The sequence below is a fragment of the Polistes dominula genome, unplaced genomic scaffold, assembly GCF_049000335.1.
Source record: "Polistes dominula isolate Pdom_NZ unplaced genomic scaffold, Pdom_raw_medaka contig_15, whole genome shotgun sequence".
Lineage (NCBI taxonomy): Eukaryota > Metazoa > Arthropoda > Insecta > Hymenoptera > Vespidae > Polistes > Polistes dominula.
In genome coordinates this window covers 3,407,343-3,432,298 of record NW_028300915.1, presented here as the reverse complement: position 1 = coordinate 3,432,298, position 24,956 = coordinate 3,407,343, and the positions used below count along the sequence as shown (strand labels likewise).

General features: G+C 30.7%; 4 protein-coding genes and 1 long non-coding RNA gene across 8 annotated transcripts in view; 1 reads left to right on the top strand and 4 right to left on the bottom strand.

Moving 5' to 3' along the window:
- Nucleotides 1–1,607, bottom strand: part of LOC107069876 (insulin-like peptide receptor) — a 30,334-nt gene extending 28,727 nt beyond the window's left edge. The window contains exon 1 of the mRNA XM_089170009.1: nt 1,180–1,607. The gene's annotated coding sequence lies outside the window, so the exon portion shown is untranslated. The remainder of the gene's footprint in view (nt 1–1,179) is intronic.
- Nucleotides 49–5,670, bottom strand: Ugt50B3 (UDP-glycosyltransferase family 50 member B3). Its single transcript, XM_015325807.2, has 6 exons — nt 5,120–5,670; nt 4,823–5,021; nt 4,511–4,687; nt 3,419–3,736; nt 2,661–2,889; nt 49–2,434 (listed from the first exon to the last, which is right to left on the bottom strand). The coding sequence occupies exons 1-6, from the start codon at nt 5,609–5,611 to the stop codon at nt 2,293–2,295; spliced, it is 1,557 nt and encodes a 518-aa protein (XP_015181293.1). The 5' UTR covers nt 5,612–5,670; the 3' UTR covers nt 49–2,292.
- Nucleotides 2,098–24,956, top strand: LOC149033170 (uncharacterized). 3 transcript variants are annotated; one of them, XR_016175839.1, is made up of 5 exons: nt 2,098–2,227; nt 2,782–2,924; nt 5,679–5,772; nt 7,420–7,506; nt 7,598–10,459. It is a non-coding gene; the product is annotated as an uncharacterized LOC149033170 (long non-coding RNA). The 3 variants fall into 3 exon arrangements; XR_016175838.1 differs by lacking the exon at nt 5,679–5,772; XR_016175837.1 differs by lacking the exons at nt 2,098–2,227; nt 5,679–5,772; nt 7,420–7,506; nt 7,598–10,459 and adding exons at nt 24,415–24,447; nt 24,655–24,956 and having other exon boundaries at nt 2,833–2,924.
- Nucleotides 13,373–21,115, bottom strand: LOC107069937 (pinopsin). 2 transcript variants are annotated; one of them, XM_015327663.2, is made up of 6 exons: nt 20,134–21,115; nt 19,379–19,473; nt 16,679–16,789; nt 14,734–14,993; nt 14,537–14,652; nt 13,373–14,425 (listed from the first exon to the last, which is right to left on the bottom strand). In XM_015327663.2, exons 1-6 carry the CDS (start codon nt 20,341–20,343, stop codon nt 14,216–14,218), a joined length of 1,002 nt encoding a protein of 333 aa, XP_015183149.1. In that variant the 5' UTR covers nt 20,344–21,115; the 3' UTR covers nt 13,373–14,215. The 2 variants fall into 2 exon arrangements, with proteins under 2 accessions (XP_015183149.1, XP_089026170.1); XM_089170044.1 differs by having other exon boundaries at nt 14,238–14,448.
- Prosalpha7 (proteasome alpha7 subunit) lies at nt 21,249–22,571 on the bottom strand. Its single transcript, XM_015327689.2, has 4 exons — nt 22,418–22,571; nt 22,242–22,324; nt 21,755–22,146; nt 21,249–21,664 (listed from the first exon to the last, which is right to left on the bottom strand). Exons 1-4 carry the CDS (start codon nt 22,436–22,438, stop codon nt 21,396–21,398), a joined length of 765 nt encoding a protein of 254 aa, XP_015183175.1. The 5' UTR covers nt 22,439–22,571; the 3' UTR covers nt 21,249–21,395.

Below are 24,956 nucleotides of genomic sequence, written 5' to 3'. Positions count from 1 at the left end.
AGAGAGAGAGAGAAGGAAGGAAGGAAGGTTGGTTGGAGGGATGGTTGATGGGGGAGAGCGCAAGAAACGAAGGGAGGAGGGAGGGAGGTTAGGGAAGGAGGGCGTGTGTGTGGTGCGCGCGCGCGCTCGCGCACGCTAGTAAAGTTCCGAGGAGGAGCAACACGACGACGACGGTGGCGGCGGCACAAGGAAATGTCGTATAGGACACAATAGTTGATAGAAAAATTCTATTTTCTCCTTTCGCTTTTTTTCCTTCCAATTTTTTCATTCACTTCGTTACTCGATTATCTTATTCCTCTTCCTCTTCTTCTTCTTCCCCTTCTTTTTTTTCCCACCTTGTTATCGTTGTTTAAATTATTGACGTTGGAATCGTTGGTACGAACGACGACGCATTGTCGTCTAAACACGTTGTGTGCCGACGAACGAGTCAGCTGGTACTGATCGTCGAACATGATCGGAGCCAGCGCGGCCCACAGACAGACCGACGCGATTTATACACGCACGTACGCATTCACGCACTTAGAATCTTTCTTTTTATTTCTCTCCTCTTTTTCGCTCATTCGCTCTCTCTTTCTTTCCTTTGTTTCAGTTTTTTAAATTTATTTTTTGTTGTTTTTAAACACCACTGAGAGAACGTGGAACGATTAGTAAACGTCAACGGACTACGAGAACGATTCTGAAACGACAATACGAGATTTGCGATACGTTCTACCAAAAACGTCCACCGTTAGGCCCTCGTGGCTTTTCTCTATCTCTTTCTATTTTTCTTTCTTTCTTTCTTTCTTTCTTTCTTTCTTTCTTTCTTTCTTTCTTTCTCTCTTTCTCTCTTTCTCTCTTTGTCCCCACCCTATCTCTCTCTTTTTCTCCTGTTCTTTTATTTAGGAATTCGACATATGCGCCGCCACTCGTGCGTAGCCCTTAACTAATTATATACCGTACTTATGCAATCGCGTCGCCCTACTCCTTTTCATTATTACCCTTTCCATTATTATTTAATCTAATTTAATTATTTATATCTTGTATATCAATTTGAAAAAAAAAGATAATCGATTATTTTACGTACATATTTTTATGGGAAACGTGAGATGAAATATTTTTGAATTGTTCGATATTAGATAGCGTACGTAATGGCACCTGAAGTATCTACGATCCTGTTTCCGTAACGAATTTCTTTCTTACCTCGGTTCCCTTATTTTCCTGTCTCGTTTTTTTTTCCCTTTTTGCTGTACGGGCTTCCCTTTTTCTTCTGCCTTAATCTATATGAAGTCTAAACAATTTCTCTCTTTCTTCCTTTGATAAAGTGCCTAAGCCGTAGATTGCCGTAAGCTTTTGATAAACTACCAAGATGTTTCCTGTTGAACCTCTCAAACGTTTCTGACGGTTAATTTCGAATCATGCATGCTTTGTGATGAGCCTCAAGGTTAACCTATAACGTTTCTCGGGACCGGCTTTTCTCTTTCTCCAGAGAAAGAAAGAATCACCTTCGTTTATTTATATTTACATTTTGTGCGTTTTTCTTTCTTGATTCTCTTTCATGCATTTCTATTGTTCCTGGAGATTATTTTTCTTTTATGTGAATTATTTATAATTAACTTTAATTAGGTGAGAAATGATATGATTTAAATGGATTTTAGAACTTGATATTACAATATAAGAAAAATTTTCAAACAAAAAAAAATAAAAGGAAGAACTTTTTTATAACCCGAGATAAATATTAACATATTCAAGTCGTAGATTCTTCTTGTACTTATAATTTTCAAACCTTTATTATCACGATCTACGATTATTATCAGTCGTAGCTGTAATGAAACTAACACACAAACGAACTATGTGCATATTACAACTGCATTCCTTGAGGCTTTTCAATACCGGAAACAATATACGAAAGATAGAAAATTATTATCTAGTGCGCGTCCTGATTCATTCGACGTTTAATTTACCAACGGTTGTTCTTTTCTCTGTACCGGAAGTAATTCCTTCTTTACCGACCGCTTATCAAACTCGTCCGTTTCAAACAACCCGTTCTCTTCCATGACTCATAAATTTTCTATTCGACTGCATCAATCTAAATGCATAAGTTGATTTCTTTTTTATTAGGATAAACAAATGAGCACAACGATCTTACATAAATACTTTATTGGTTCCTCCTACGCGTCCATCTTTCTCTTATGTTCTCATTCTTAAATATGGTTAACAATCAAGGATAGATGAAGGTATATATTTAAAGGTAAGGTACTTATAGCATAATAAATAAAATTTCAATTAGTTTAAATTTTTTTCTATGGTTCGATATCAGTCTATCTTGTTTTTGAATGTCCCCTGTTTCCTTATCTGCCTCCAACATAACCGTTTTAATCCGTAGATCAGCACTATGATGATTACTGTGTAAAATGCACCGACGTCCAAAGAATAATAACGCATTACGCCCATGTGTCTGAAAATATGTAAGAATAACGTAACTATTAATCATCGAAAATGTACGAGCTCGTTTTGCAACGATTAATCTCCACTACTGTCATTTTTATTCGCAACATAGCGGTGAACGATTGCAAAGACCTTCTATTTTTCTCTCTTCCTCTCTCTACCTCTACCTTTACCTCTACCTTTATATATTTTTCTCTTTCTACTCAGACGCTTCGGTAAATATTTTTCAAAATTACCTCGTCGTACTCTTAAGGTGATTGGCTTCGCCATGTCTTGCAACGTGTTCGACCCACCAGGTGGCAAGCTCGCGCGGACCAATTGGAAGATCTCGTAATAAAATACTTTGTTTTTTTGCAGCCTTTCGATAAGTGTTGTTTCGCAATGCAGCAACCTTAAGTATACCTTCACGAAGACTTCCTACCGACAATGTGGCAAGGTCCATCACTAAAGCGTAACCAAGTTTTTCTGAAAATCAACCCAAAAAGAAGAAAAAGCACAAAGTGAGTTAATGTTATTAAAAAATTATTCGCATGTTCAAATGAGGTGTGACTTAATATACTGATACTCTTTATTCTTTTTCAAATCTTGCATGTACGTTTGTTTATGTAATACGTAATTTTAACTAAACAAAACGACGTATGATTTATGTGTTTCTAAACTCAAACTTGCATTTATTCTGTTTATCTCTCTCTGTCTCTCTCTACCTTTCTCTATTTCTCTATCTCTTGTTATTCGTCCTACTTGACGTAATCTCTGATGAAATTCTGCTTTCAATTTACGTTCCGTAGTTTAACATGACCCAGAGCTCAGAATAGATGAATAGAGAATGCGCTCGAGCTGTTTTTCTAATTGTTTACATTTCATTAAGGAAGACATATCATTGTTCACATTTAGAAAAATACCTTGAATAGCGTTAAGAAATAAAACACTAACGTTTCATTTAATTTACCATCGAGTTAATTCGACGTATTTAGCTAAAAATTAAACACTTTACCAGCTTGAGCTGCGTTTCCATCGTGGTCACAGAAAACAGGTAAGACCAATGTAGGTGAACCGTGGTAAGCTGCTTCGTGTAAGGACAAAAGACCACCATGAGAAACAAAAGCTCGAAGTTTCGAATGTCCGAGAAGTTCTTGTTGAGGCCACCAAGCAGCCGTTCTAACGTTCACCGGTAAATCCTTTATTTTTCCTCCTTCCCATTTCCAGACGACGTTGTAAGGTAATGTAGCAAATACCGCAACAAAAATTTCACGCAAGGCTGTTGGCATCCCGGAAGCTCTTACGGACGAACCCATTGAGACGAAGATGAAACCTGTTCGACGGAAACCTTTCTTACTTTTCATTTATTTTTGTTTTTTTTTTAACAAAAATTCATACTCACGAGAACATTTTTATCTCGCAATGTAGATATTTATTAACGAAGAAACGAAAGTGTGCAACATAGGAAAATTTATCTTTGAAACATATGCAAATGTTTCAGATTTTTGAGATAAGAAAATATGTCGTTATGTAAAAATTATTCATTTACTTGACAAGTTGTTAAGTTGCAAGTGCTACGTAATATCAATTAAGGATTATTACTTGATGAAGTTTCTCAATCACTGGTTATAGTAATATGCAAAAGGAGATTTTACTAGAGTTGCATTCACACGAGACTAAACTTTAATCAATGTTTAAGAACACATATAGACAAGCTTTTATTACTTTTTAACGATTATAATATTTTATACGTAAAATATTTAAACTTTCATATAACCTTTAAATATGTATATATTGGCACAAATTATCGATCAAATGATTTTTCAAATGTTCTTATATCGGTCAATATTTCAATTATAATTTTCACGAAGGATAATTTAAAATGACTTACATCGCAATTTGAAAATTCTAAAAGTTTGTATATTATTGTGGTATTTCTTGAATCTCGTGTTTGCATATTTTCAAATGATCGTTATGCAAGACTGTAATATATTTTAGCTATTACCTTGAGACATTTATCGTAGATACTAAACGTGTAAAGTTTTTGCATGACTTTTTGTATCTTTTTCTTTTTATAAAAAATTAAATGGTAATTAAATGACATTACCTCGGCGTAGGAAAGAATTTAAATCCGGACTGAGTTGCATTGCTGGTCTGCAATGTAGACAAGCCACATTTACTACGTTCGCCAAATATGGTACGGAATCGGCTACGCTATAATGACTGTTTTGTAAAGTCAACGGTATTTCCGAGGTCAGATGTCTTACGTCTGGGATTTGTTCGCCTGTAAGAAGTATTATTATTTTCTCTCTCTAACTTTTCTTTTTTTTTGTTCTCTCTTTTCTATTATTATTGGACGTGCAACAACGAGAAGTGACAGGACGTCAAAAACTTTGTTATCGGACAGGTAGAAAGTTACCTAAGTACTTTCGAAGCGTGGGTTGTAGATAGACACTGATCATATACCAATACATGATTTCTAGGGTGATTAGGCAAGCACCGTTAACAACTCTCTCAAGAAAATTCATATCTTGGGTTAATGCTTTCCCAAAATATGGTGTCACGGACCATGGTGATGGATTTCCTTGTCTTGCCATCGAACCGGTGTAAAGAGCAACCTACGAAAACAAATTTGAAATACTTCGATAATGTGTTTATTCCGATCAAATGTAATTCCACTTTCATCATACATTTCAATCAAAAGTAATAAATATACCGTATTTAACATAATCGTAGGTATATTTTCCTCGTGTAAAACTGCCAAGAGACATTCCGGATAAGCTCCGTCGACCACGGCAACGTTCCATCGTTCGCGTAGACTTCCATCCGGTTTTCTGAGAGCACTGACCGAAACCTCGTCCTGTAGTAAAGCCTCGCACGCCTCCCAACCGTATCTCATAGCGTTCCAAGGCGAAAGTGGAAGTTCATTGCGGAATCTGGCACCCACTAGATCCCACTCAGCTGTGTAATTGTGTACATAAGATTCGAGAATCGTTGGTACCAATTCTTTAAGTCCGTTGTTAATTCCTGGTCCTGTGAATGCACTTACGAGGGTTACATTGTGACCTCGTAATTTTAAAGCGTTACCAAGAGCAATGAATGGTACCGTATGAGATTTCGTACCACCCATAGTTGCTAATAGAATATTGTAACTAAATGCGAATTGTATAACGCAACACAGCGTTGTAATTGTAAGTATAGTTCTCATCTTTGATTTGTTGATTTATCACTTGGGGTTTTTTATTGTTTTTTCTTTTCTTTCTTTAAACTTGCAGATAATTCGTCTTCGTTCGATTCAACATACCAACTGTCTTCGAATGTCACTTTGAAAACACTACAAAATTTGTGAACTACTTAAAGATATTTAAGGTAGGATCTGTGTGTCTCACTTTCGAATCGACTCAACCTACATCTCTCCAATACTCCGTTCAATTTTCCAACTCAGCTTCTTTTTATTCGAAATATTCGGCATAATATGTGGTCTTGGAAGAACCGTTTCTAAAACGATTTCAAAGAATTATCCACTTGTTATTTTAATACTAATTTGCATTGAAAACTATTGATATTTATTCGATAGAAAGATATGCCAGTTTGATACTGGAACTAATGTTAGTTTTGTTCAAAAAACAAAAAAATCGAACCTTGACTATTTATTCAAGACGATATTCTCATTAGGTATTCATTCATGACACCAAACTAATTTTAAGGTACATATATTTGAATATCTATGTCGACGATTTAGCATAGAGAAATAAACGGTTCCTTTTTGTCTGTTTCTTTTTTTTATCGTCTCAGCTTCTTCCTTTCACCGTGCAAAAGATGATCAGTCAAGCGGAATAAGTTTCTTCTAGTTCAAAGAGATCGTTTTAGGATCCTTTTGTGTTATTCGCTTATTCATGTGTAATGGTCCTCCAAATTTTATCTCATTTTCCATATCGTTATTGAATTTTTTCATAAAAAAAAAAGAACCAAAAATTTACAAAGAGAGAGACAGAGACAGAGAGTGGGGGGATATTCTTGTATCGATCTTCTTTTCAATTATCGTTCAGTCGATCACTGGAACAAACTCTAAAACGTATGAGACTTTCTCGTTCTCTTGTTCTCCTCTTTGATTGAGAAGCGTCAGCTGACAAAACCCAATGACGTTCCCGTACTTTTAACCCACGCTGAGACTTTCACTAATGGCACTTATCGTCTTAAGTCTAAGCTAAAGTTTTTCCCGTTTACCGTGATCAAACCTGTTGACCTGAAAGATCGTACGTTTGACGACCCCCTTTTTCTTTTTCGGCTGACACTCCCTTTTTTTTCATTCCTCAATTAAATTTTACTTTATCTTTTTTATCAACATAAACGCGATACTACGAATTCTTCTACGATGTTTTTCATTATTTATTTATTCATTTATTTATCATTATAATATACTAACACCATTTGTAATAATTAAATCGTATGTTTGGAATAAAAAGAACAAAAATATGTTATCAGAATGTTAAACGTAAGAAAATTTTCTCACTACTAAGAATCCCGTTTTCAAGTTTAACGAATGAACTTGACTCAATAAATTAACGCGATCGCACGAGAGACCGGACGAGGACGTTCGAATATCGTGGAGCGTGAAAGTTTGACTGACCAACGGTTGCCTTAATGATCAGCTAAGCTCAAAAAGGGGGAAAGAAAGAATGAAAGAGGAGAGGAGAGGAGGAAAAGAAGAGAGAACGTTTTGCCTCCCACCAAAACATTACCTTATTCGCAATCTCGTTTCGAAGACGTGATGTTTTTGTTTTAAGAATTGTCATTTTTCATTAGTATTCATTAAATGATGAAAAAATTTGTAGTTGATAATAAACAAGAGAAAAGAAAGTCAGTAAGAAAGAAAGGTAGAAAGAAAGAAAGAAAGAGAGAAAGGTACTGAAGTAAGGTGAGGAAAGCCAATCGAATGGCACCATCTCGAATCACGAACAGATTTTTACATTGGTACCTTCACTTTATTTTTATTATTTTTTTTTTTTTTTTCAGAAAGAGAGAGAATAAAATTTTGCAACTTTTACTTCAACTATGAATCAACTCCCAAAGATAAATTGGAAAAAAGTAAATGAGTGGAATGTGAGTTATAAAAATAAATTTTGTTGTATAAATATTCATTCGTAACTGTAAAAACAAAAATTCTAATCGATTTGTATCTCTCTTTCATTAGAATAAATAAAAAAGTCGAATTTATAAAATAAGAGAGAGAGAGAGAGAGAAAATAAAAGAAAGGGAAAGAGAGAGTGAGCGTGCTAGTAGGTTGATTGGTTGGAAGGAAGAAAGTAAAGACGATGAAGAGGAAGAGGAAGAAGAAGAAGAAGAATAAGGAAGGCGAAACGGCAATATGAAAGAATTAGGGCAGATTTCACTGGCTTCGATGGCGTCGTACCGTTATTTCTCGCACGATTGAATCCTTGCTACGAGATGTTTTCAATCGCATTGTCATCAAATGCTACTACTTCGAATAAGGGTCCTCGTATCTTCCTTGGGATAAGCCGATTCAATTGTAGCCAATACTTGAGACTTAATCGACGATCGGATTAGGTTTAGTCTACGGAGACGTATAATCAAGATCGATTTATCGATCCTATCAAAAGATGTACATATATATACACAGGGTGGGTCACCACATTTTACCATCTAGATTTACGTTATTATTATTACACGTAGCAGACAATGTTTTACATGGAGTTGAATGGCTTTGAAAGGGGTTCATACTGATGGTACTTTTTTTTTTGTAGGTGGACGTGTAAAGGACATATGAAGGTCATTAATGTTTTTTTAAACGGAATCATATATTTTTTATTGCATCACTTGATGCTCTTTCATATTATTTACAAAAAAGTATTAACCTATTTATGTAAAACAATTATTACTTTAGGAGATATTTTAATTTTTATGTCTATTTACAAAAAAGGTTCAATGTGGCGATCATTTGCATCAGAACACTTTCTGAATCGAGAAATTAATGACTCATTAACGTTTCTTAATGTATCTGATGTTATTTTTTTGTATTTATTGACGATACGATCCCTCATATCGACCATTGTAGTCGGAGGCTCAGCGTAAACTTTATTTTTTAAGTGGCCCCATAAGAAACAAGTCAAAGGGCGTTAGATCTGGTGATCTAGCCGGAAAATGAATGGGCCCACCCCGTCCTATCTAACGATTTGGGAACATTTGATTTAATGTATCCTTTGCTATTCTTGAATAATGAGCAGGGCAACCATCCTGTTGTATTCACATTATTTGTCGTGTATGCAATGGTAAATCGTCTTATAATGTCCATAGAGTGTTTGATAAAAAATTTGCATATTTTGGTCCGGTAAATGATCCTTCGATAAAGTATGGACCAATAAGTTTATCGCCGAGTATGACCATTCAAACATTTACACACCATCGATGTTGATTATCCATTTGTCTACATCAATAAGGATTTTCCGTTGACCAATAATGGGCATTTCTTGAATTCATTGATCCATTTTTCGTAAACGTTGTTTCGTCCGTGAACATAACATTGCTGAAAAAGTTTTTTCTTTGAGTGAGAGCCCAATTACAACATTCTAAACGTTGATAACAGCCATTTGCGGTCAGTTCTTGAACCTTTGATACATGATATGAATGGTATTTGTGCTTTATCAGTATGCGTACAATTATTTTGCGGCTAATTTCAGCTTGTCTTTCGATTTCGCGAGAGCTAACGGATGGATTTATCGTAACTACGGCTAACACTGCAATTTCGATTTCCTCATTTGTTATTGTTCTATTACGAATTGCCTTTTTGCGTACTAATTGCCCTATCTGGTGAAATTTTTAAAAAATATTATCAAAGGTACGACGTGACGGAGTATTTCGTTGAGGAAATCTATTGGCCTATAATATTACACTGAGCCTCCGACTACAATGGCCGATAAGAGGGATCGTATCGTCAATGAATGCAAGAAAATAACATCAGATACATTAAGAAACGTTAATTAGTAATTAATTTCTCGATTTAGAAAGTGTTCAGATGCAAATGATCGCCACATTGAACCTTTTTTGTAAATAGACATAAAAATTAAAATATCTCCTAAAGTAATAATTTTTTTACATAAATAGGTTAATACTTTTTTGTAAATAATATGAAAGAGCATCAGATGATGCAATAAAAAATATATGATTCCGTTTAAAAAAATATTAATGACCTTCATATGTCCTTTACACGTCCACCTACAAAAAAAAGTACCATCAGTATGAACCCCTTACAAGCCATTCAACTCCATGTGAAACATTGTCTGCTACGCGTAATAATAATAACGTAAATCTAGATGATAAAATGTGGTGACCTACCCTGTATATATATATTATATACACACATAGATAAATCTATAAAGTGCAAGATAATTAAATTTTGTATCTAAAAAGAAAAGAAATAAAAAAAAATATTTTTTACATGGGTATATCAATCTTATTATAATGTCGTGGTCGTCTAATGATTAGACTTCCAATCACGATTTTCTCCTCTTGGAATAATAAGAGAGTGTGTTCTTGGAACGTCGACACTACTACTAAGAACAATGTCGAGGAGAATCGTTTTAGGTGAACGACGAGGGGTTTTATCCCCGTCTAACTTTCTACTCGTTTTATCTCAGCCACCTTTCTACATAGAAGAGTTTTAGAGGAAACCAAAGAAAGAAAAAGTTCTTGGCACATATGTTATACATACATGTGAAAAATGAAAGAAATAAGGATAGAAAGAAATAACGATAAAGTTATACTTGTAAATATCGTTGTTGTTATTATTTTCCTCGAGTAGTATAAGATCAGCGAACGGTGAAAATGAATGATCGTTGCTATACTAGCGTTAGAATAGCGTGGGTGATAAAATGAAAGATTATAATTAGAATTCGTTGCAAACATTGGGTACGGATCGATGAATCCACGATAGATCGTAAACCGTAAGATACTTTATTTCTTACACACGAATTAGTTTGCATGTTATATCCGGACTTGGTATACTTGTAAAGTTTCATTACAATTATTGTGAAAGTAACTTTGTCCATGACCATTCTTGTATTTCTTATAATTTATCTTCTTTCCTACCTTCCTTTCTTTCTTCTTTCCTTTTATATTTACTTCCTTACTTCCTTCTTCCATCATATTGTTTTACGCTCTAAAGATAAGGAAAGTATTTTTCCAAGTTGTAAGAAACTTTTAACGAGAGATCTCTCTCTCTCTCTTTCTTTCGTTGCATGTGTTTGGTTTACTCGAGTTGATTTCTCGATCGTAACGCGATTGAAATTGTTATTTTTATTAATTTTTTTTTTGTTCACAACTCTACAAACAATTATTACTTTCGTGTACTTTACTTTTCGAAAAGGGGACTAATATTTTATTGTACTTTCGTTGTTAGTTTTGTTTTCATTACGAGTCATACGTATTTGATAGATCGATTATGTATGTACATATGTATGGTTTATTAAGGTATATAAGGATTTCCTTGAAATTTTCACAAGTCTTACATATTCGATCAATCGATGATGTATGTACATATGTAACGTCAGATAAGGTATTTCAGGATTTTCTTTATTTTTTTTTAGTAAAGACAATTTAAATCTGATAATCGACTTATAGATCTAAAGAAAATAAAATTATGCAAGAAGAAGTTCTTTATATATATATATATATATATATATATATATATATATATATATGTGTAAAGGATCTCGTATGATCAACTCTATCTAACCGGTTTTCTATATGTACTCTTTAGTTTTCAAATGTCATGGTTATGCGCGAAAAACTAATCTCGTATTCGATTAAATGGCTTTTTCTGCTCTTTTACTACGCCGTGAAGTTTAACCACGTGATTGATTTCCATGTGGTATAAGGTTAATGCACTTTACCTCTCAGTAAAATTCATCTATTACAAAATCATGTATTCCGATTTATGCAAGTTTCTTATTTATCTCGAAGAAAGTGAAAGTGTTTTTTAATTTAATGCGTAATTATAATTCGATGGTTTATGAATTTTGATTTTATACTTTAAGATCTTTATTATTATTATTATTATTATTCAGATAGTATCATTGCAAAATTAATTATTACCTAGATATTGTAGGATTAATATTTAAACATTTGAATCAATATTTAAACTACGGTGCTCATTGCAAAAAAAAATATTGACGGAAAAATTCATGGAAAGAGGGAAAGCGTAACATTGAAAATTTAAACTTTTCTTTTCATAATAAAAAACATACCACGATTGAATATTGTATGATATATAATATAAAATAAGTTTAAAAAAAAAAATACGAATCATCATATTATATCATTTTAATTGTAATATATAATTGTAAAATTTAATTAAAAATTAATAATTAATATAATTATAATTATATAATAAATATATAATATAATATAAAACATATAATATTTATAATTAAATTAAATAATAATTAATAATTAAAAAAAATTAATAAAAAAATTAATTGTAAAATATAAATAATAATCAGTTTAATTATGTCATCAGTAGATATAACTTCTTAATAAAAAAGAAACGAATTTTACTTTCACTAAAGAATATAAAATATACGAATGCAAATTAGTATTTGGATGATACCGGTTTTTTTAGGTTCACTCATCGTCACTTGAATATTTGAAGTTTTGACGTGTCATGAGAAAGTGGAATACCCTCGAAGCCATCATAATATATTCTTCTATTTCTTCTCATTCACTTTGCATTTGTAATAAGAGATTCTTGTAGTTACGATACTCGTCAAATTTTTATTGAGTTCCTTTTTTTTTTTTCTATTTAGCAAATCGTGTCATTTGATAAACGAAAACAAAACAAAAAAAGAAAAGAATTTCATGTTGCTTACGTTACTTTAGCTAGTCGGTAGGTACGAATAAAATATTACGATCACGACTAAAAGTGATTGTGCCAATTGTATAGCGAAACTTGGACAGGACGTCGATATGCGTGCGTATGTATAGGGGATGCGAGGTGGGGAAAGAATGGGACGAAGAAAAAGAAAAAAAAAAGAAATAAATTTTTTTCTTTTACTTTCGACCCTCAACTTCTTCTTTTACTACTTTTTCTTTCTTCTTCTTTACTTGAAAAAATTTTCTTTTTTTTTTTTTCCCGAAAAGAAATCTTGCGTAAGTTATTAGTAAGGGTAGATTTCTTTTGCTTGAAATATCCTTTTCAGATTTTAGGGGATGTAAGAAGGAAAGTGGTAACGACGTTGCCGGTCGTAAACATTTTTCTTATGATTTCACTCCATTTTCTACTATGGTGTGTGATATAATCGCACGTGTTTCGACTTGTGATTGTTCATTTCGTACAACTTTGTTTGCTGATTCGCTTGCACTTGCTGTTTACGACGTATGAAAACGGTGGGGGGGAAATAGCAGGGAATTATCGCAATGGGAATGAAAATGGCACGACGGTGAAATTGATTTCGTGATTCTCTTTATCTCTCTTTTTCTTTCTACTGCGCAATTCTTTTATTTCAAATAGCGGATGGTAAAAATATTGTACAATGGTGTTCTTGTTGTTGCTTGAGATTCATTTTCTAAGTACTAGGTGAAAAATACGAAATCTTCGGTTAACAATGGTCGAAGGATTTTCTCTCTTTGAATATTTTTTATTTATCCTTAAAATATCAATCCACGCCATTATCAAAAAATGAAAAATCTAATATATTTTAGAAATAGAAATTTTCTTTTTCTTTTTGTTTTGTTTTAAATATAATTAAATCTTTCATTTTCTAGACAATAATATTAACCCTTTGAGTGCTGAATACTTTTATCTAAAATGTTTTGTAGGAATAGAATAATTTATTATTAATCAGATTTTAATAATAAATTATATTTAATAATTATTTTTGAATATAATTATAATTTTTTATTTTTACCAAACGCATATATGCATTCAGAGCACTCAAAGGATTAATTACGTAATATTCAAAATAAATTTATTCTCAAATTGTTATATAAAATTATTTTATATAAATCCAATTTTAAGGAGAAATATATGTGATTTTTTTTTTGCAAATAAAATTTAATCTAAAAAATTTACGTCTCTGTGAACTTTTTTACTGCAATGTTTGAAATTATTTAGCTTATATTTTTTAAATAGTCATTTGGCAAAGCAAAAGCACTCGACGATGTTTTTGGAACCTTTCGTATTATGAAAACATCTCACGTTTCTCTCTATAGTGCCTATGGATAAACGAGTCTTAGCGGTTGATCCTTTTTACGTGTTTATCATATACATTAGCTATACATTTAGAAAGAATCGTGTCGAATGCGTACGTCTCTTGAAAAACACAAGGAGCGAGAAACAATTAATATTGCTGTTTTCTATATGCTCATTACGAATAACGTTCATTCATATATATTATTTCTTTTTAATAATATTTATAATTATAAATATATATATATATATATACACGGAGAAATAAGCAAAATTAATTGAAACAAATATTTCATTATAAAACTCATTAATTGGTCTGTCATAAAAGACAGACATATAAATTGTATTCTAACTGTTGCTAAAAAATATATTACAAATTACAATAATGTGAGAAATAAATAAAGAACATATCGATAAAACGAAAATGATAAAAACGTTAATCCAAATATGTATATATACGTAATTAATATAAAGATATATTTGTAGATATATAATATAAACATATGTACTAAATTTAGAAAAAATAATATTAATCTTATTCGAGTTACAATATTCACGAGTGATATGTATTCGAAATCCAAAATTATCCAGGATTCCGATTAGCCGTTTTCAGTGCTTCTGTTCTTGTTTGTTGACGAACGTGGTCAAAGCAGTCTGTTGACTGCCATTCGTGCCAACACCAATATCACGAATACCAAGTATCTTTTTCAAAGATCGTGGAAATTGAGTATTTAATCCAGCGTAAATGATAGGATTGTAACAAATGGAAGACTTTGCTAGGAGAGCTGGTAATACAGCCACGGAGGGTGACGGCTTCGCCTGAGACACACAAATCTTTCTACCTTAACAACATTCATATCTATATTTTTTCTTATTTTTTTTTTTTTTTTTATCATTTCTTTCATCGATTTGCTTATTCATTGAACTTACGTTGAAGTATTGTGCCGCTAATGCAAGTGCAGCATAAGGTGACCATGCGATGAGAAATGCGCTTATCATCAGTGCTACCATTCTCGTAACTTTAGCTTCTCGTCTTCCTCTGGCACCTGTAAATATCAAATGAATAAATAAATAGACAAGAAGATGAATAAATCATATTTTTGTAATATTATTTTCTAACTTCCTACCGGCTTTTCTTTCAACTTTTATCGTGGTTGTTAATATTGCGAAATAACTTGTTACTATAATAACAACTGGTAAAACAAGTCCTAGAGTAAATAGAAATCCTATATAGCTGTCGCTGTTCGTAGCAGAATCGTGAACTTCCCATGACACACTGCAGGATACGTTACCAGCTTCTGGACCGTAACTTCCCCAACCGAAAAGGGGTGGTAGAGACAAGGATAAAGCATATATCCACACCGCAAAAGCGAGGAAAACGGCGTGCCTGTGTTAAACGATGAATTTTCAATGAATCGATTGTTTTATTATTCATCGTTCCTATGTAAAGTGCTTTTAAAATGAGAAAGAAAAAGAGAAAGAGAGATTTCGTTAATGCATTTTTTATCTCTAACATTTTCTTGATAAAATATCATGTTATCGTTAGGATTTTTTACTTTATTTTTATTTTTATACATCATTTATATATCATTTTTGTTTCGTTAAATTTTGGTTGTATTGTTTTTTTTTTTATTAACGACTATTCATTTATCTTTCAAGTCACGTAGCATTCTTACTCCCTTACCACAGAAGGGTGTTAAGATTATTTCGTAGTGAGGAGGTCGAAATTCTTATTAGTCTAGTCTCCAAATACAAAACTCGTTAGGACGTAAAAGGGCATCAAATAACTTCGTAGGAAAGAGTCTCGAATGGAAAAGAAAAAAAAAAAGAATTAGTTCTGTTTGTAGATAATTCGCTTTTATTTACTCTATTACGTTTTCTTTTCATAAGAGAAGTAAAACGAAGTATCTCACTGCAATGTTTCTTTTTAACTTGTTGTTAATTGACTGACGTTATTCTTTGTTTTAAAACGAGATAGATAAAGAGAAAACGAAATCAAATAATATCATATAAAAAAGGTATAACAAACGAGAGAAAACGTTGTCACGCAGTCCATTTTTCTTTTTCTATCATTTCGTTTTTTTTTTTTTGGGGGGGGGGGGAGGGGGTTATTTTATTACGTATTGATTGATATGAAAGGTATAAATCGCACATGGTACAACAACGTTACTGGATAATATTTGTTCTTTTCTATTTTTTTTTTTTTTTCAAAATTCTCTCTACCCACGTTTGACTGATTTTTTTTCTTCTTTTTTTTTTTTTTTTTTTTTTCGTTCAAAGCTGCTACTCGTAAATTGAATTAAAGTTTAGCTGGATTCGTGGCCAATTAAAACTTTCTTTCTTTCTTTGACTTTCTGAACTTGGTTAAAATGTGGAACCACGAAGTATATACATGTTTTAAAAAATTATTCGATTAATATTACATATTGAATTATTTGATTTGATTATTAAAAGTCATGTTTATAAATTAAAAATATCGAGATAGTGCACAATAATCGTTACGATTAAATATTCCATTATTGTGTATGCCAGTGTGCACATGATTTATATTAATTATTATTTAATTAAAATTATAAAAAATAAAAAGAAAGATAAGGAATCATTCTTTTATTATAAATGATTTAATTAATGTTGTTGGATTCTGTTATTAATTACAAGATATGAAAATCTTTCAACGAGAATGATTTTATCACACCAATTGACGTTGATCACACCAACGAGAGTGTATCAAAGAATTAATCTTTTTCATTGTCTCTTTCATTTAATATAAAAGAATTTTAAATAGGAGTTTTTGATCCTGGTTTGAAGAAGAGTTTTTCCTTTCGTTCTAAGGATATTTAATTACTCAAAAATATTCCTATTATTCGAATAACTTACAAAGTATTCTTTTTCATAGTAATTTCTCTCTTTTTTCTTCGTGAATATAAAAAAATCGTTAAAATGAATATAAATTGATTTCAGTAGACGTGTAGAAAATTTTTCATTCATTTTCGTATGGAACAAATGAGAAATATTCAATTTTAATTCTACGTTGAAGCAATGTTTTTATAATTATTTATTTATATTATTTACCTAATCGACAATGCTTTCATCGGTCGGGTAATTAGTAACCATCTTTCAACAGCCATCACGGTTAAGTTACCAATACTAGCGAATCCCAATGTAGACATGAACCAGGCATACCTTTAATATTAAAATATAATTAGTAATTCATCAGAAAATAAAAACTAATGGAAAAGAAGAGTTTCATAGAAAAAAGAATGTGAAATAAAACTTGTATTATCACGTAGAAAATAATCAATTGATTTATATATATATTATATTTATATTATATATAATTTATTAATATAATACAATATAAATATAATATAATAAATATATAATATAATATATTTATATTATAATTTTAAAAAAACCAATGCATATGTACCCGTAATTATGAAAGTGGTCAAAGTCAAAATTAATAAAAAATGAGTTTATCAGTTATTACGCACTACATTATTATAAACTAAATAAATTCAATGTAATTTTCACGATATTATCAAAAATGAATCGTTAGATAATGTTTGTTATTTCAATATTGTATAGAATTCATATAGTGTTCAAGTATAAATCTTTAAATATCTCGAAACAAGAGAAATATGACTTAGACCACCTTCATAATTATGGGCACATATGTGTTTAAAAAATTTTAAATATAAGTATTGCAGTATACAATTATTACAGTATTGTATTACAGTATGTGTATTACAGTATATAATTATTTAATTTGTTAAATTATCGAAAGAACTGCATATTGTTGTTTAAAAGTTTGGAATATATGTTCGGTGCACCGTTCTCTTCAAAATCCACTGTTAGACTGGTTTTTTGTTTTCTATTAAAGTTCTTTTATTCAATGTTGTTTTATATGACTTTCCGAATGTTGCATATGTATAATACAATTAATACTCGAAATAAATAGAATTTCCTTTTATGGAAAGTCATGTAAACAATATTGAATAAAACAACTTTCATGAAGGATAACGGAGCCAGTCTAACGGAAGATTTCGAAGAGAACGGTACATCGAAAGATAAATTCATATTTTTAGATTATAATATACACTTTTTTTGATTATTTAACGATCATTTAAGGTGTGTTAGACATTCTAATATATTCTACTGATATTTTGAATTATTTAAATTTGTTTTAACGTTACTGACCAGTGATGATTTCGATAATTAACAAATTTTCATTTAATTAAATATCAGATTAAAATTGTTTAATATTCCAAATATATAGATGTATAATTTTTAAACAAATAATTATCGATGGATAGATTTTATATACGTATACACACATACAGACACACTAAATTAACATTAAATTCTTCCATAATTTCGTTCAACTCTCGATCGTCTGTGTATATTATCTTACTTTCTCTTTCTCTCTCTTTTTTTTTATGTCCTTTCATAAAATTTTATTATAACCGTCGCCTAAGAAGTTTTATTATAGAAAGATACAAATATAAATGTGTTTTAGGTACTTTTGTAATTAGATATAAACACGTGAAAGCTCGACGATGTACCAGTTACGAACAAACACACGTATAAAAGATAAATGTATTTAGTTTTTGTTTTTTTATTTGTTTCGATTTCGTAACATATATATTATATAAAAGAAATTAAATGAAATTAAAAAAAAAAAAACATAATAAAAAGATAAGAGAGAGAATTGACATTTCAGTACACGGTTCAAACGTGACCGCCAATAGTGAAGACTTATTAAATTTGCAAGGATCGTTTTTTAAAATTCACAAGACGCGGCCGTCCTTCGAAAAAGTTTGCGACATCGGTTCGTTCGACCATTCGACACGATGCAGTTTCACTTCTTCGTGAAACTTCATTATCCATAAAAAATATGGTCCATCCAAAACGTGACGAACCATTGTGAATGTAACAAAATGATAAATAGAAATCTACGTTTTATGTTTAAATGTTGTTAAATCAAATAATATAATTGTTTTTTAATTGCACGCTTATCAACGTTATACATTTTATTCATTTTAATTTTTAATTTATTCAAAATAATGCTTCCCTTTCGGGATACATGGGAATTTTAATTTTTAATTGAAATGTTATTTTGATTTTAAAATATACAGTTAAATAAATAAATATTTATACGAGTAACATTTATTTGAAAGAGAAAAATTCATAGGGGAAATCAAGTTATTTTTATTCGAACGATCATACGTAAATATGTCATGAAATATATCAAATTTAAAATGAAATTGTTTGATAACTAACTCAATAGAAATGTATATTATATATTCTAGAGTACAAATCATTTCTGTAATTATCGTTTCGATAACTAGTTGTACATATATACTACTGTTCGTTCATTGCTGTCGATATTCAATCGCATTATTGTTATTCGACATCACATTATTAATGATGAATTATACATAGTAATTAAACAAAATTAACAAGTATGAAAATAAAAATTACTTAAGTATTCCCTAATGAACTGCCTAAAATAGTTCAATTAAACGCTAAATGGTTATTATAATATATAATGTGGTGACTTGAAGTATTTCAAACCCCATTTTATTGTGTCACACTGAATAAACGAGCATTAATGATCTGGAATTAATTAAACGAAGCTAATCTCTCCTATTGTGTGTAGTAATCCATAGCAATATTTATTATTTTTGTACCTTTCGAAACAATACCGTTTAATTCTATTCATTGTTACGTTTATATATGTGTATAATAAATAAAGTTTATTTTTGTTACCAAAGACACATGTCATAGCCCCAATACCATCCACTTGTTATTGCAGAAGTCATTGCCAGAGGATTCCCCAAGGCGGCTACTAAAAAATCTCCAACCTTTGAAATAAATATTATTTATTTATTATTTTATATTTCCGTTCACCTTTCTTTTTTAGAAAACGTATAATTTGTCTTTTATTTTTATATGTAAAATGATAACAAATTCAATTGGTATTGATACAATGTTAAAAATTGAACAAAAGCAAGACTGCAATTGACATCTCGATTATTTTCATTCCTTTTTTTTTTTTTATAAAAAGGAGCTTGCAAGGAAGCAAGGACAACATCGACCGGCAGTTTATATCCCTTATTGAAAACCTTTATCCCCTCGAGAAAAAAAAATACGTTACTCTTAATTCTCAACTGAGTACCTTGTGGTACTGAATTGGATGATTTAGTTGAGATCGACGTAATAGAGAGAGTATAATTTAACACCATCGATATTATTAATAAAAATTGAACATTTTATTTATTGCGAATATGAAAGAAAATTTATAGAAATATCATCGATTGTTAATAATATTTATTTTTCCAGTTGTGTTAAATATAAATATAATATACGATCTTTATATTAAAAAAACAACAACATTTAAACGTTTATCGATGTAATTCGATCTTACGCATGGTTGATACTTTATATATATATATAATTTTTCTTTCTTATATATCTGGTCTTATATGTTAAATAAAAAAGAAAAACATGGGTGAAATACTTACAACCAAATTAAAAAGAATAACGTTGACGGGAGTCCAGAGTGATTGAGCATCCTTAACGATGATTATCGCGACAATTAAGTTTAGAGTGAAACCAAAGAAGCCAATGATACCGAGTGCAATAGATGCACCCACGTAAATGCCTGCACTTATTTCTTCATTGACAGTGTCATTCATATGATTTGTTTCTCGAAGATAAGGAGACATGCTCATGCTAACTTAACGTGATTTATAATTTGTTTAAAATAAATACACTCTTGTAGGATAACACAAAAGAAAAACAATAGCCACGTTAAAGTCACGTGTGTGTCACTATTTAGTTAAATTTTTTTTTCTTCCCCGAGAGAAGTTCGCGGGAAAACTTGCCAGCGTTTAATCAAAGTAGTGAGGATATTTCGAAGTCACCCTATCCTTATATGTTCGCTACCCTCTTTCCTCCCACCACTTGTGCCATTCGTTTTCTCTCTCTCTCCTACTCACTCACCCTGGATTCAGAATGGAAGCAGCATGCGCGAAATGAAGCACACCACTACACTCTTCTGGACTATTATTGTTTGTATCTTTCACGTACACGTATAAACAAGCCATCAATTGTATTAACAATAAGTAGAAGCATTTAAATTAATCGACTAGAGTAATTTCAAGATATACGCTTTTTCTTTTCCCTTTACATATAATAGAAGATAATGTTCTTGCTATTATTCTCTTAAAATTAAATGTCCACTTTTTTATCTCAAAATGATTTTATAATAGATTACTGTTTTCCATAAATTATAAGTGAAAAATATCAAAGCTTATTAAAATTTAAGATGTGAACTTGAAAAACTCAATATTTGATGAAATAAAATTAATCGATTTAGTAATTATTAATATTTCTTTCATGCACGAGTCGTCATTGGCTGAGAAAAAAAATTTTAAATCCTGTGATAATCCCTTCAAAGAGATCATAGTCGTTAATGTTGGATTATTGTCAAGGGCGTTCGATAAAACGTCTGCGCAGTTGATAATAATTGGTATGACCTATTAAGGTTACGGGTAACAAGTTTTTTCCTGTTTTTTTTTTTTTTTTTTTTTTTAATATAAAGGTTTTAACGAAACTGTGTAAAAAACGTCATATGTGTTATTTAAAAACCGGGCTGTATTTTTATTCAACTCTCTCATTAACAATGGCGATTCTTTTTATCAAACTTTTACTTAAAGATTTAAATTATGACTTACGATACACAGTATGTATAGAGTGATATTATTATTATTTCTTTTTCAATTTACATATCTTCAGTATCGCTATCCGAATCTTCTACCATTGCCTGTCGCGCTTTAGCCTCTGCTTCTGCTTTTATATCCGCTGGTACACGTTCATGCTTTCCATTGGTATGTGCACCTACCCAACTCATTTCTAATTCAAATTGTTTATCTTTTAATTCATCGTGTACTAAATAAATAATACGTGCTGCTTCTTTCACTAAATCTTTACAAGTCATATCAGATAACTTTAATTTCTCAATTTCTGTCTTCGCAGACTGTTTCGCTTTGCCTGATTTCAAAATTACATAAAAAAGAAATTAATTTATTAATACTATTTGCATTCAATTTCATTTGTAATAGTTTAAATATCATTACTCACCTACTGCGCAACCATAATAACCGTATGATACACCAGAAGGATCAATCATATACATTGCAGGACCATCTGCTTCGTAAGCTCCAAGAATTACAGAGCAACCATAAGGCCTCACAGCAGAATATAATGTATAAGCATGCATATACATAGAAACTCTTTCATTTAAGTACTTCAGAGGAATGCCTATACCGTATTGAGAACGATAACTAGCCGCCTCCGATCTTGCAGTTTCTGCTATCTGTCTTGCATCAGAAATAAGGCCAGAAACTGCCATGCCAACGTGCTGATCTATGTTAAATATTCGTTTATTAGCACCTGGCTCATAGAGCTTAGAAGTAATAAGCTTTTCAATCGCAAAGACAACACCATCCTTCCCTTTTAAACCAATGACAGTGCTGAAAATGATAAATAAATGACAAATAAATAATCTAAGTTTTTATAGTACTATGCACAAATTGATTTTTTTATAAATTATTAAAGTAGAAATTACCCTCCATTTTCAACAGCTTTTTGAGCATATTCTACTTGAAAAACACGTCCATCAGGTGAAAATTGTGATGCAGACAAATCATACTGAAATGTTTAGAGGTTATATTACTCACTTTTCTTTAAAATAATCAACAGAATATTATAATATTATAGAAATAATGGTGAATATATATTTACCCCAGTACCGATGGAACTCATGTCTCACTGAATTTTTTAAAGTAATATTACTTGCTTTGAAAGTAATAAACAATTGTTTACTAGTCGTAAAAATCGTGAATAGGCGAAATATCAAAACGGATTGTCAGCGCCACTAGGTACAGTAGTATGACATATCTACCTGACCTCTGTTGTTCATTTCTGCAACTTCTAATCCGAGCACGTAAGAATAAGAAAGGAAGATAAGTAAATTTTAAAACTAAAATAAAATTATTTTCATTATGTTCTTAAAATTACGTTAAATATATTAATATATATGTTAGATATTAATAATTATAATATATAAATAAATTATATAATATTTGATTATATTATTAACAAAAATTATGATTTCCGAACATAATATTTTAAATCCTGAGTATATATTCGCGGCAAAAATATGAGCCAATGAAAATAAGGATTTCATAAATGCATTTTAAGACAATCGGCAACCCGCGCAAATCATAAGTTGCATACCAACTTTTGTTAGTGAAACACTGATCAGTGTCGTCCTCATTAAAATCAGGTAATTAATCAATTTTTTCTAATTAAAATTTCCAAATTATATATCAATCGATAGCTAACAACACGATTTTTATGAGTCTGCGTTATCAAATCTAGATATTGTTGGATTTAAAAGATATTCATGATTGAATACAATGGTATCTCGTTTTGAGTGATTTCCATTCTTATTTAAAACCTTTTATTTCGATTTTATGTTAAATAATAGGAAACCTTGTTTATTAATTTTTATAATTTTAAACGAAAATCTATATACATTCTGATTAATTTTGTACTTTAACATCATATTTTTAATGTTTTAATATTTTTCAATAATAGATTAAAATATGATTAATTTTTAGGGTGGTATATAGGGATCCTATAGTGGTATATAACTGGTGGCGTCATGTATCGGTACAACAGTGGTAACGAGAGGTACTAACAACAAATTGAAAGGAAGTTATTTTGATCTGGTAATTGAAGGTAAATTAGCATATTTTTTTTGGACGTGCATTGTTTTATTGTATATTAATTACCAGATGTCTCATTTCTACATGTAAGTGTTATCCAGTTATGACATTGTCATGACTAAAAAATATTCGAGAAAATACAATCGGTATATCTCATGTTAATGTTCTCCAACTTTTCACCAATGAATAAAATTTTGATATACAGGGCAATCTGTAACTGATGGTACAAGCGAAAAGGGGGTGATTCTACATGAAAAAATAAATCGAAAATATAGATTCCAAATTTTTCGTTTGAGACTTTGTTTTCGATAAAATCGAAATTGAATTTTCGCAAAGTACACGAGCACTTTATCATGTCTCGTTATAACGGGCCTACGGATTTTTCGGAAATACCCTACGAATTTTTCGAAATTAACCTATATATGTATATAGGTTATTCTTATATGAAAAGTATATATTTTTATTAACCATTTATAAATAATGAAGAATATAAATAAAAATTTATGTTTAGAAATGTAAAACATTGCATCAGTAAAAAAAAACAGCTTTCAGCGCATTTATTCTGTTTTTTTTTATTTGTAGGAGATTATTTCATAACACACGTTACTTTTTATTTTTACGTATAGTGATAATCCATACGATTGAATGTATTATATGTAGAGAGAGAGAGAGAGAGAGAGAGAGAGAGAGAGAGAGAGAGAGAACAGAGATGAAAGGGAAGGTCAAAGTCAAATGAGACAAGCATCGGTTATGCTTATATCGTTTTGTGAATTCTAGTCTTTGTCAACTACACATAGAAAAACATACCCGCATGATCGGTTGAAGGTTATTAGGAAGGGAGAGGTGACTCGTATATACGAAATCTACTATTTTCATTTTGAACAACGTAGAAATGAGACGTATCGTTTTCGCTCTTCGTGTAAGAATTTATTCCTGCTTAATTAAATAAGATTTTATTATATAATTTGATATCTAATTAATTCTCATTTGATTTTCATATGTATGCAGTCATTATCGATACCGTGAACGTTTTGAAATTAGGTAAAAAGATTTATAACTAAAATTACAAGATCTTATATTTTTCTATGATTTCATAAAGTTTTTTACCATAATCTCATTTTTTTATAGTTTTAGAAAAACATTTTAAATAATTAAATATTAAAATAATTAGTATATTTTTTGTTTATAATATAATAAATAAACAGAAGTATGTTGTGAGACTTGTTTTAATTAAATTTTGATTTTCAGAGCTTCAATTGCGATTGCGTGCAATGCAATCTTAGAGTCAGTGTTCATTTCGAAAAAGTTGTATTTTTTGTACGCAATCGCATAGATTGTTTTAAAAATAATTGATAAACAAAGTAGCGAATCGTGTAGAGTTATTTTTCGTCGAAGAAAAATCTATGTCGGTCGTGTTTAAAATCAACGCAAGAATTTCTTAAAAAAACAATTTTCTCGGTGCGTGATCAGATTAAAATATTGTCATGATAGAAAGTATAAATTAACATTCTTATTTTTTTTGACGAATATAGTTTCGTCTGGATAAATTA

What these genes read in the sequence shown, in the direction of transcription:
- Prosalpha7 (XM_015327689.2), bottom strand. Translation starts at nt 22,438, where the DNA reads ATGAGTTCCATCGGTACTGGG. An exon ending in TGAGTTCCATCGGTACTGGG is followed by an intron (nt 22,325 to 22,417) that starts GTAAATATATAT and finishes TAAACATTTCAG; the next exon opens with TATGATTTGTCTGCATCACA. An exon ending in AAAGCTGTTGAAAATGGAGG is followed by an intron (nt 22,147 to 22,241) that starts GTAATTTCTACT and finishes TATCATTTTCAG; the next exon opens with CACTGTCATTGGTTTAAAAG.
- Ugt50B3 (XM_015325807.2), bottom strand. Translation starts at nt 5,611, where the DNA reads ATGAGAACTATACTTACAATTACAACGCTGTGTTGCGTTATACAATTC. An exon ending in CTACGATTATGTTAAATACG is followed by an intron (nt 5,022 to 5,119) that starts GTATATTTATTA and finishes TTGTTTTCGTAG; the next exon opens with GTTGCTCTTTACACCGGTTC. An exon ending in AAATTCTTTCCTACGCCGAG is followed by an intron (nt 3,737 to 4,510) that starts GTAATGTCATTT and finishes TCCGTCGAACAG; the next exon opens with GTTTCATCTTCGTCTCAATG.
- LOC107069937 (XM_015327663.2), bottom strand. Translation starts at nt 20,343, where the DNA reads ATGAGCATGTCTCCTTATCTTCGAGAAACAAATCATATGAATGACACT. An exon ending in TTATTCTTTTTAATTTGGTT is followed by an intron (nt 19,474 to 20,133) that starts GTAAGTATTTCA and finishes TTTATTTCAAAG; the next exon opens with GTTGGAGATTTTTTAGTAGC. An exon ending in TAGCGGCACAATACTTCAAC is followed by an intron (nt 14,426 to 14,536) that starts GTAAGTTCAATG and finishes TGTGTGTCTCAG; the next exon opens with GCGAAGCCGTCACCCTCCGT.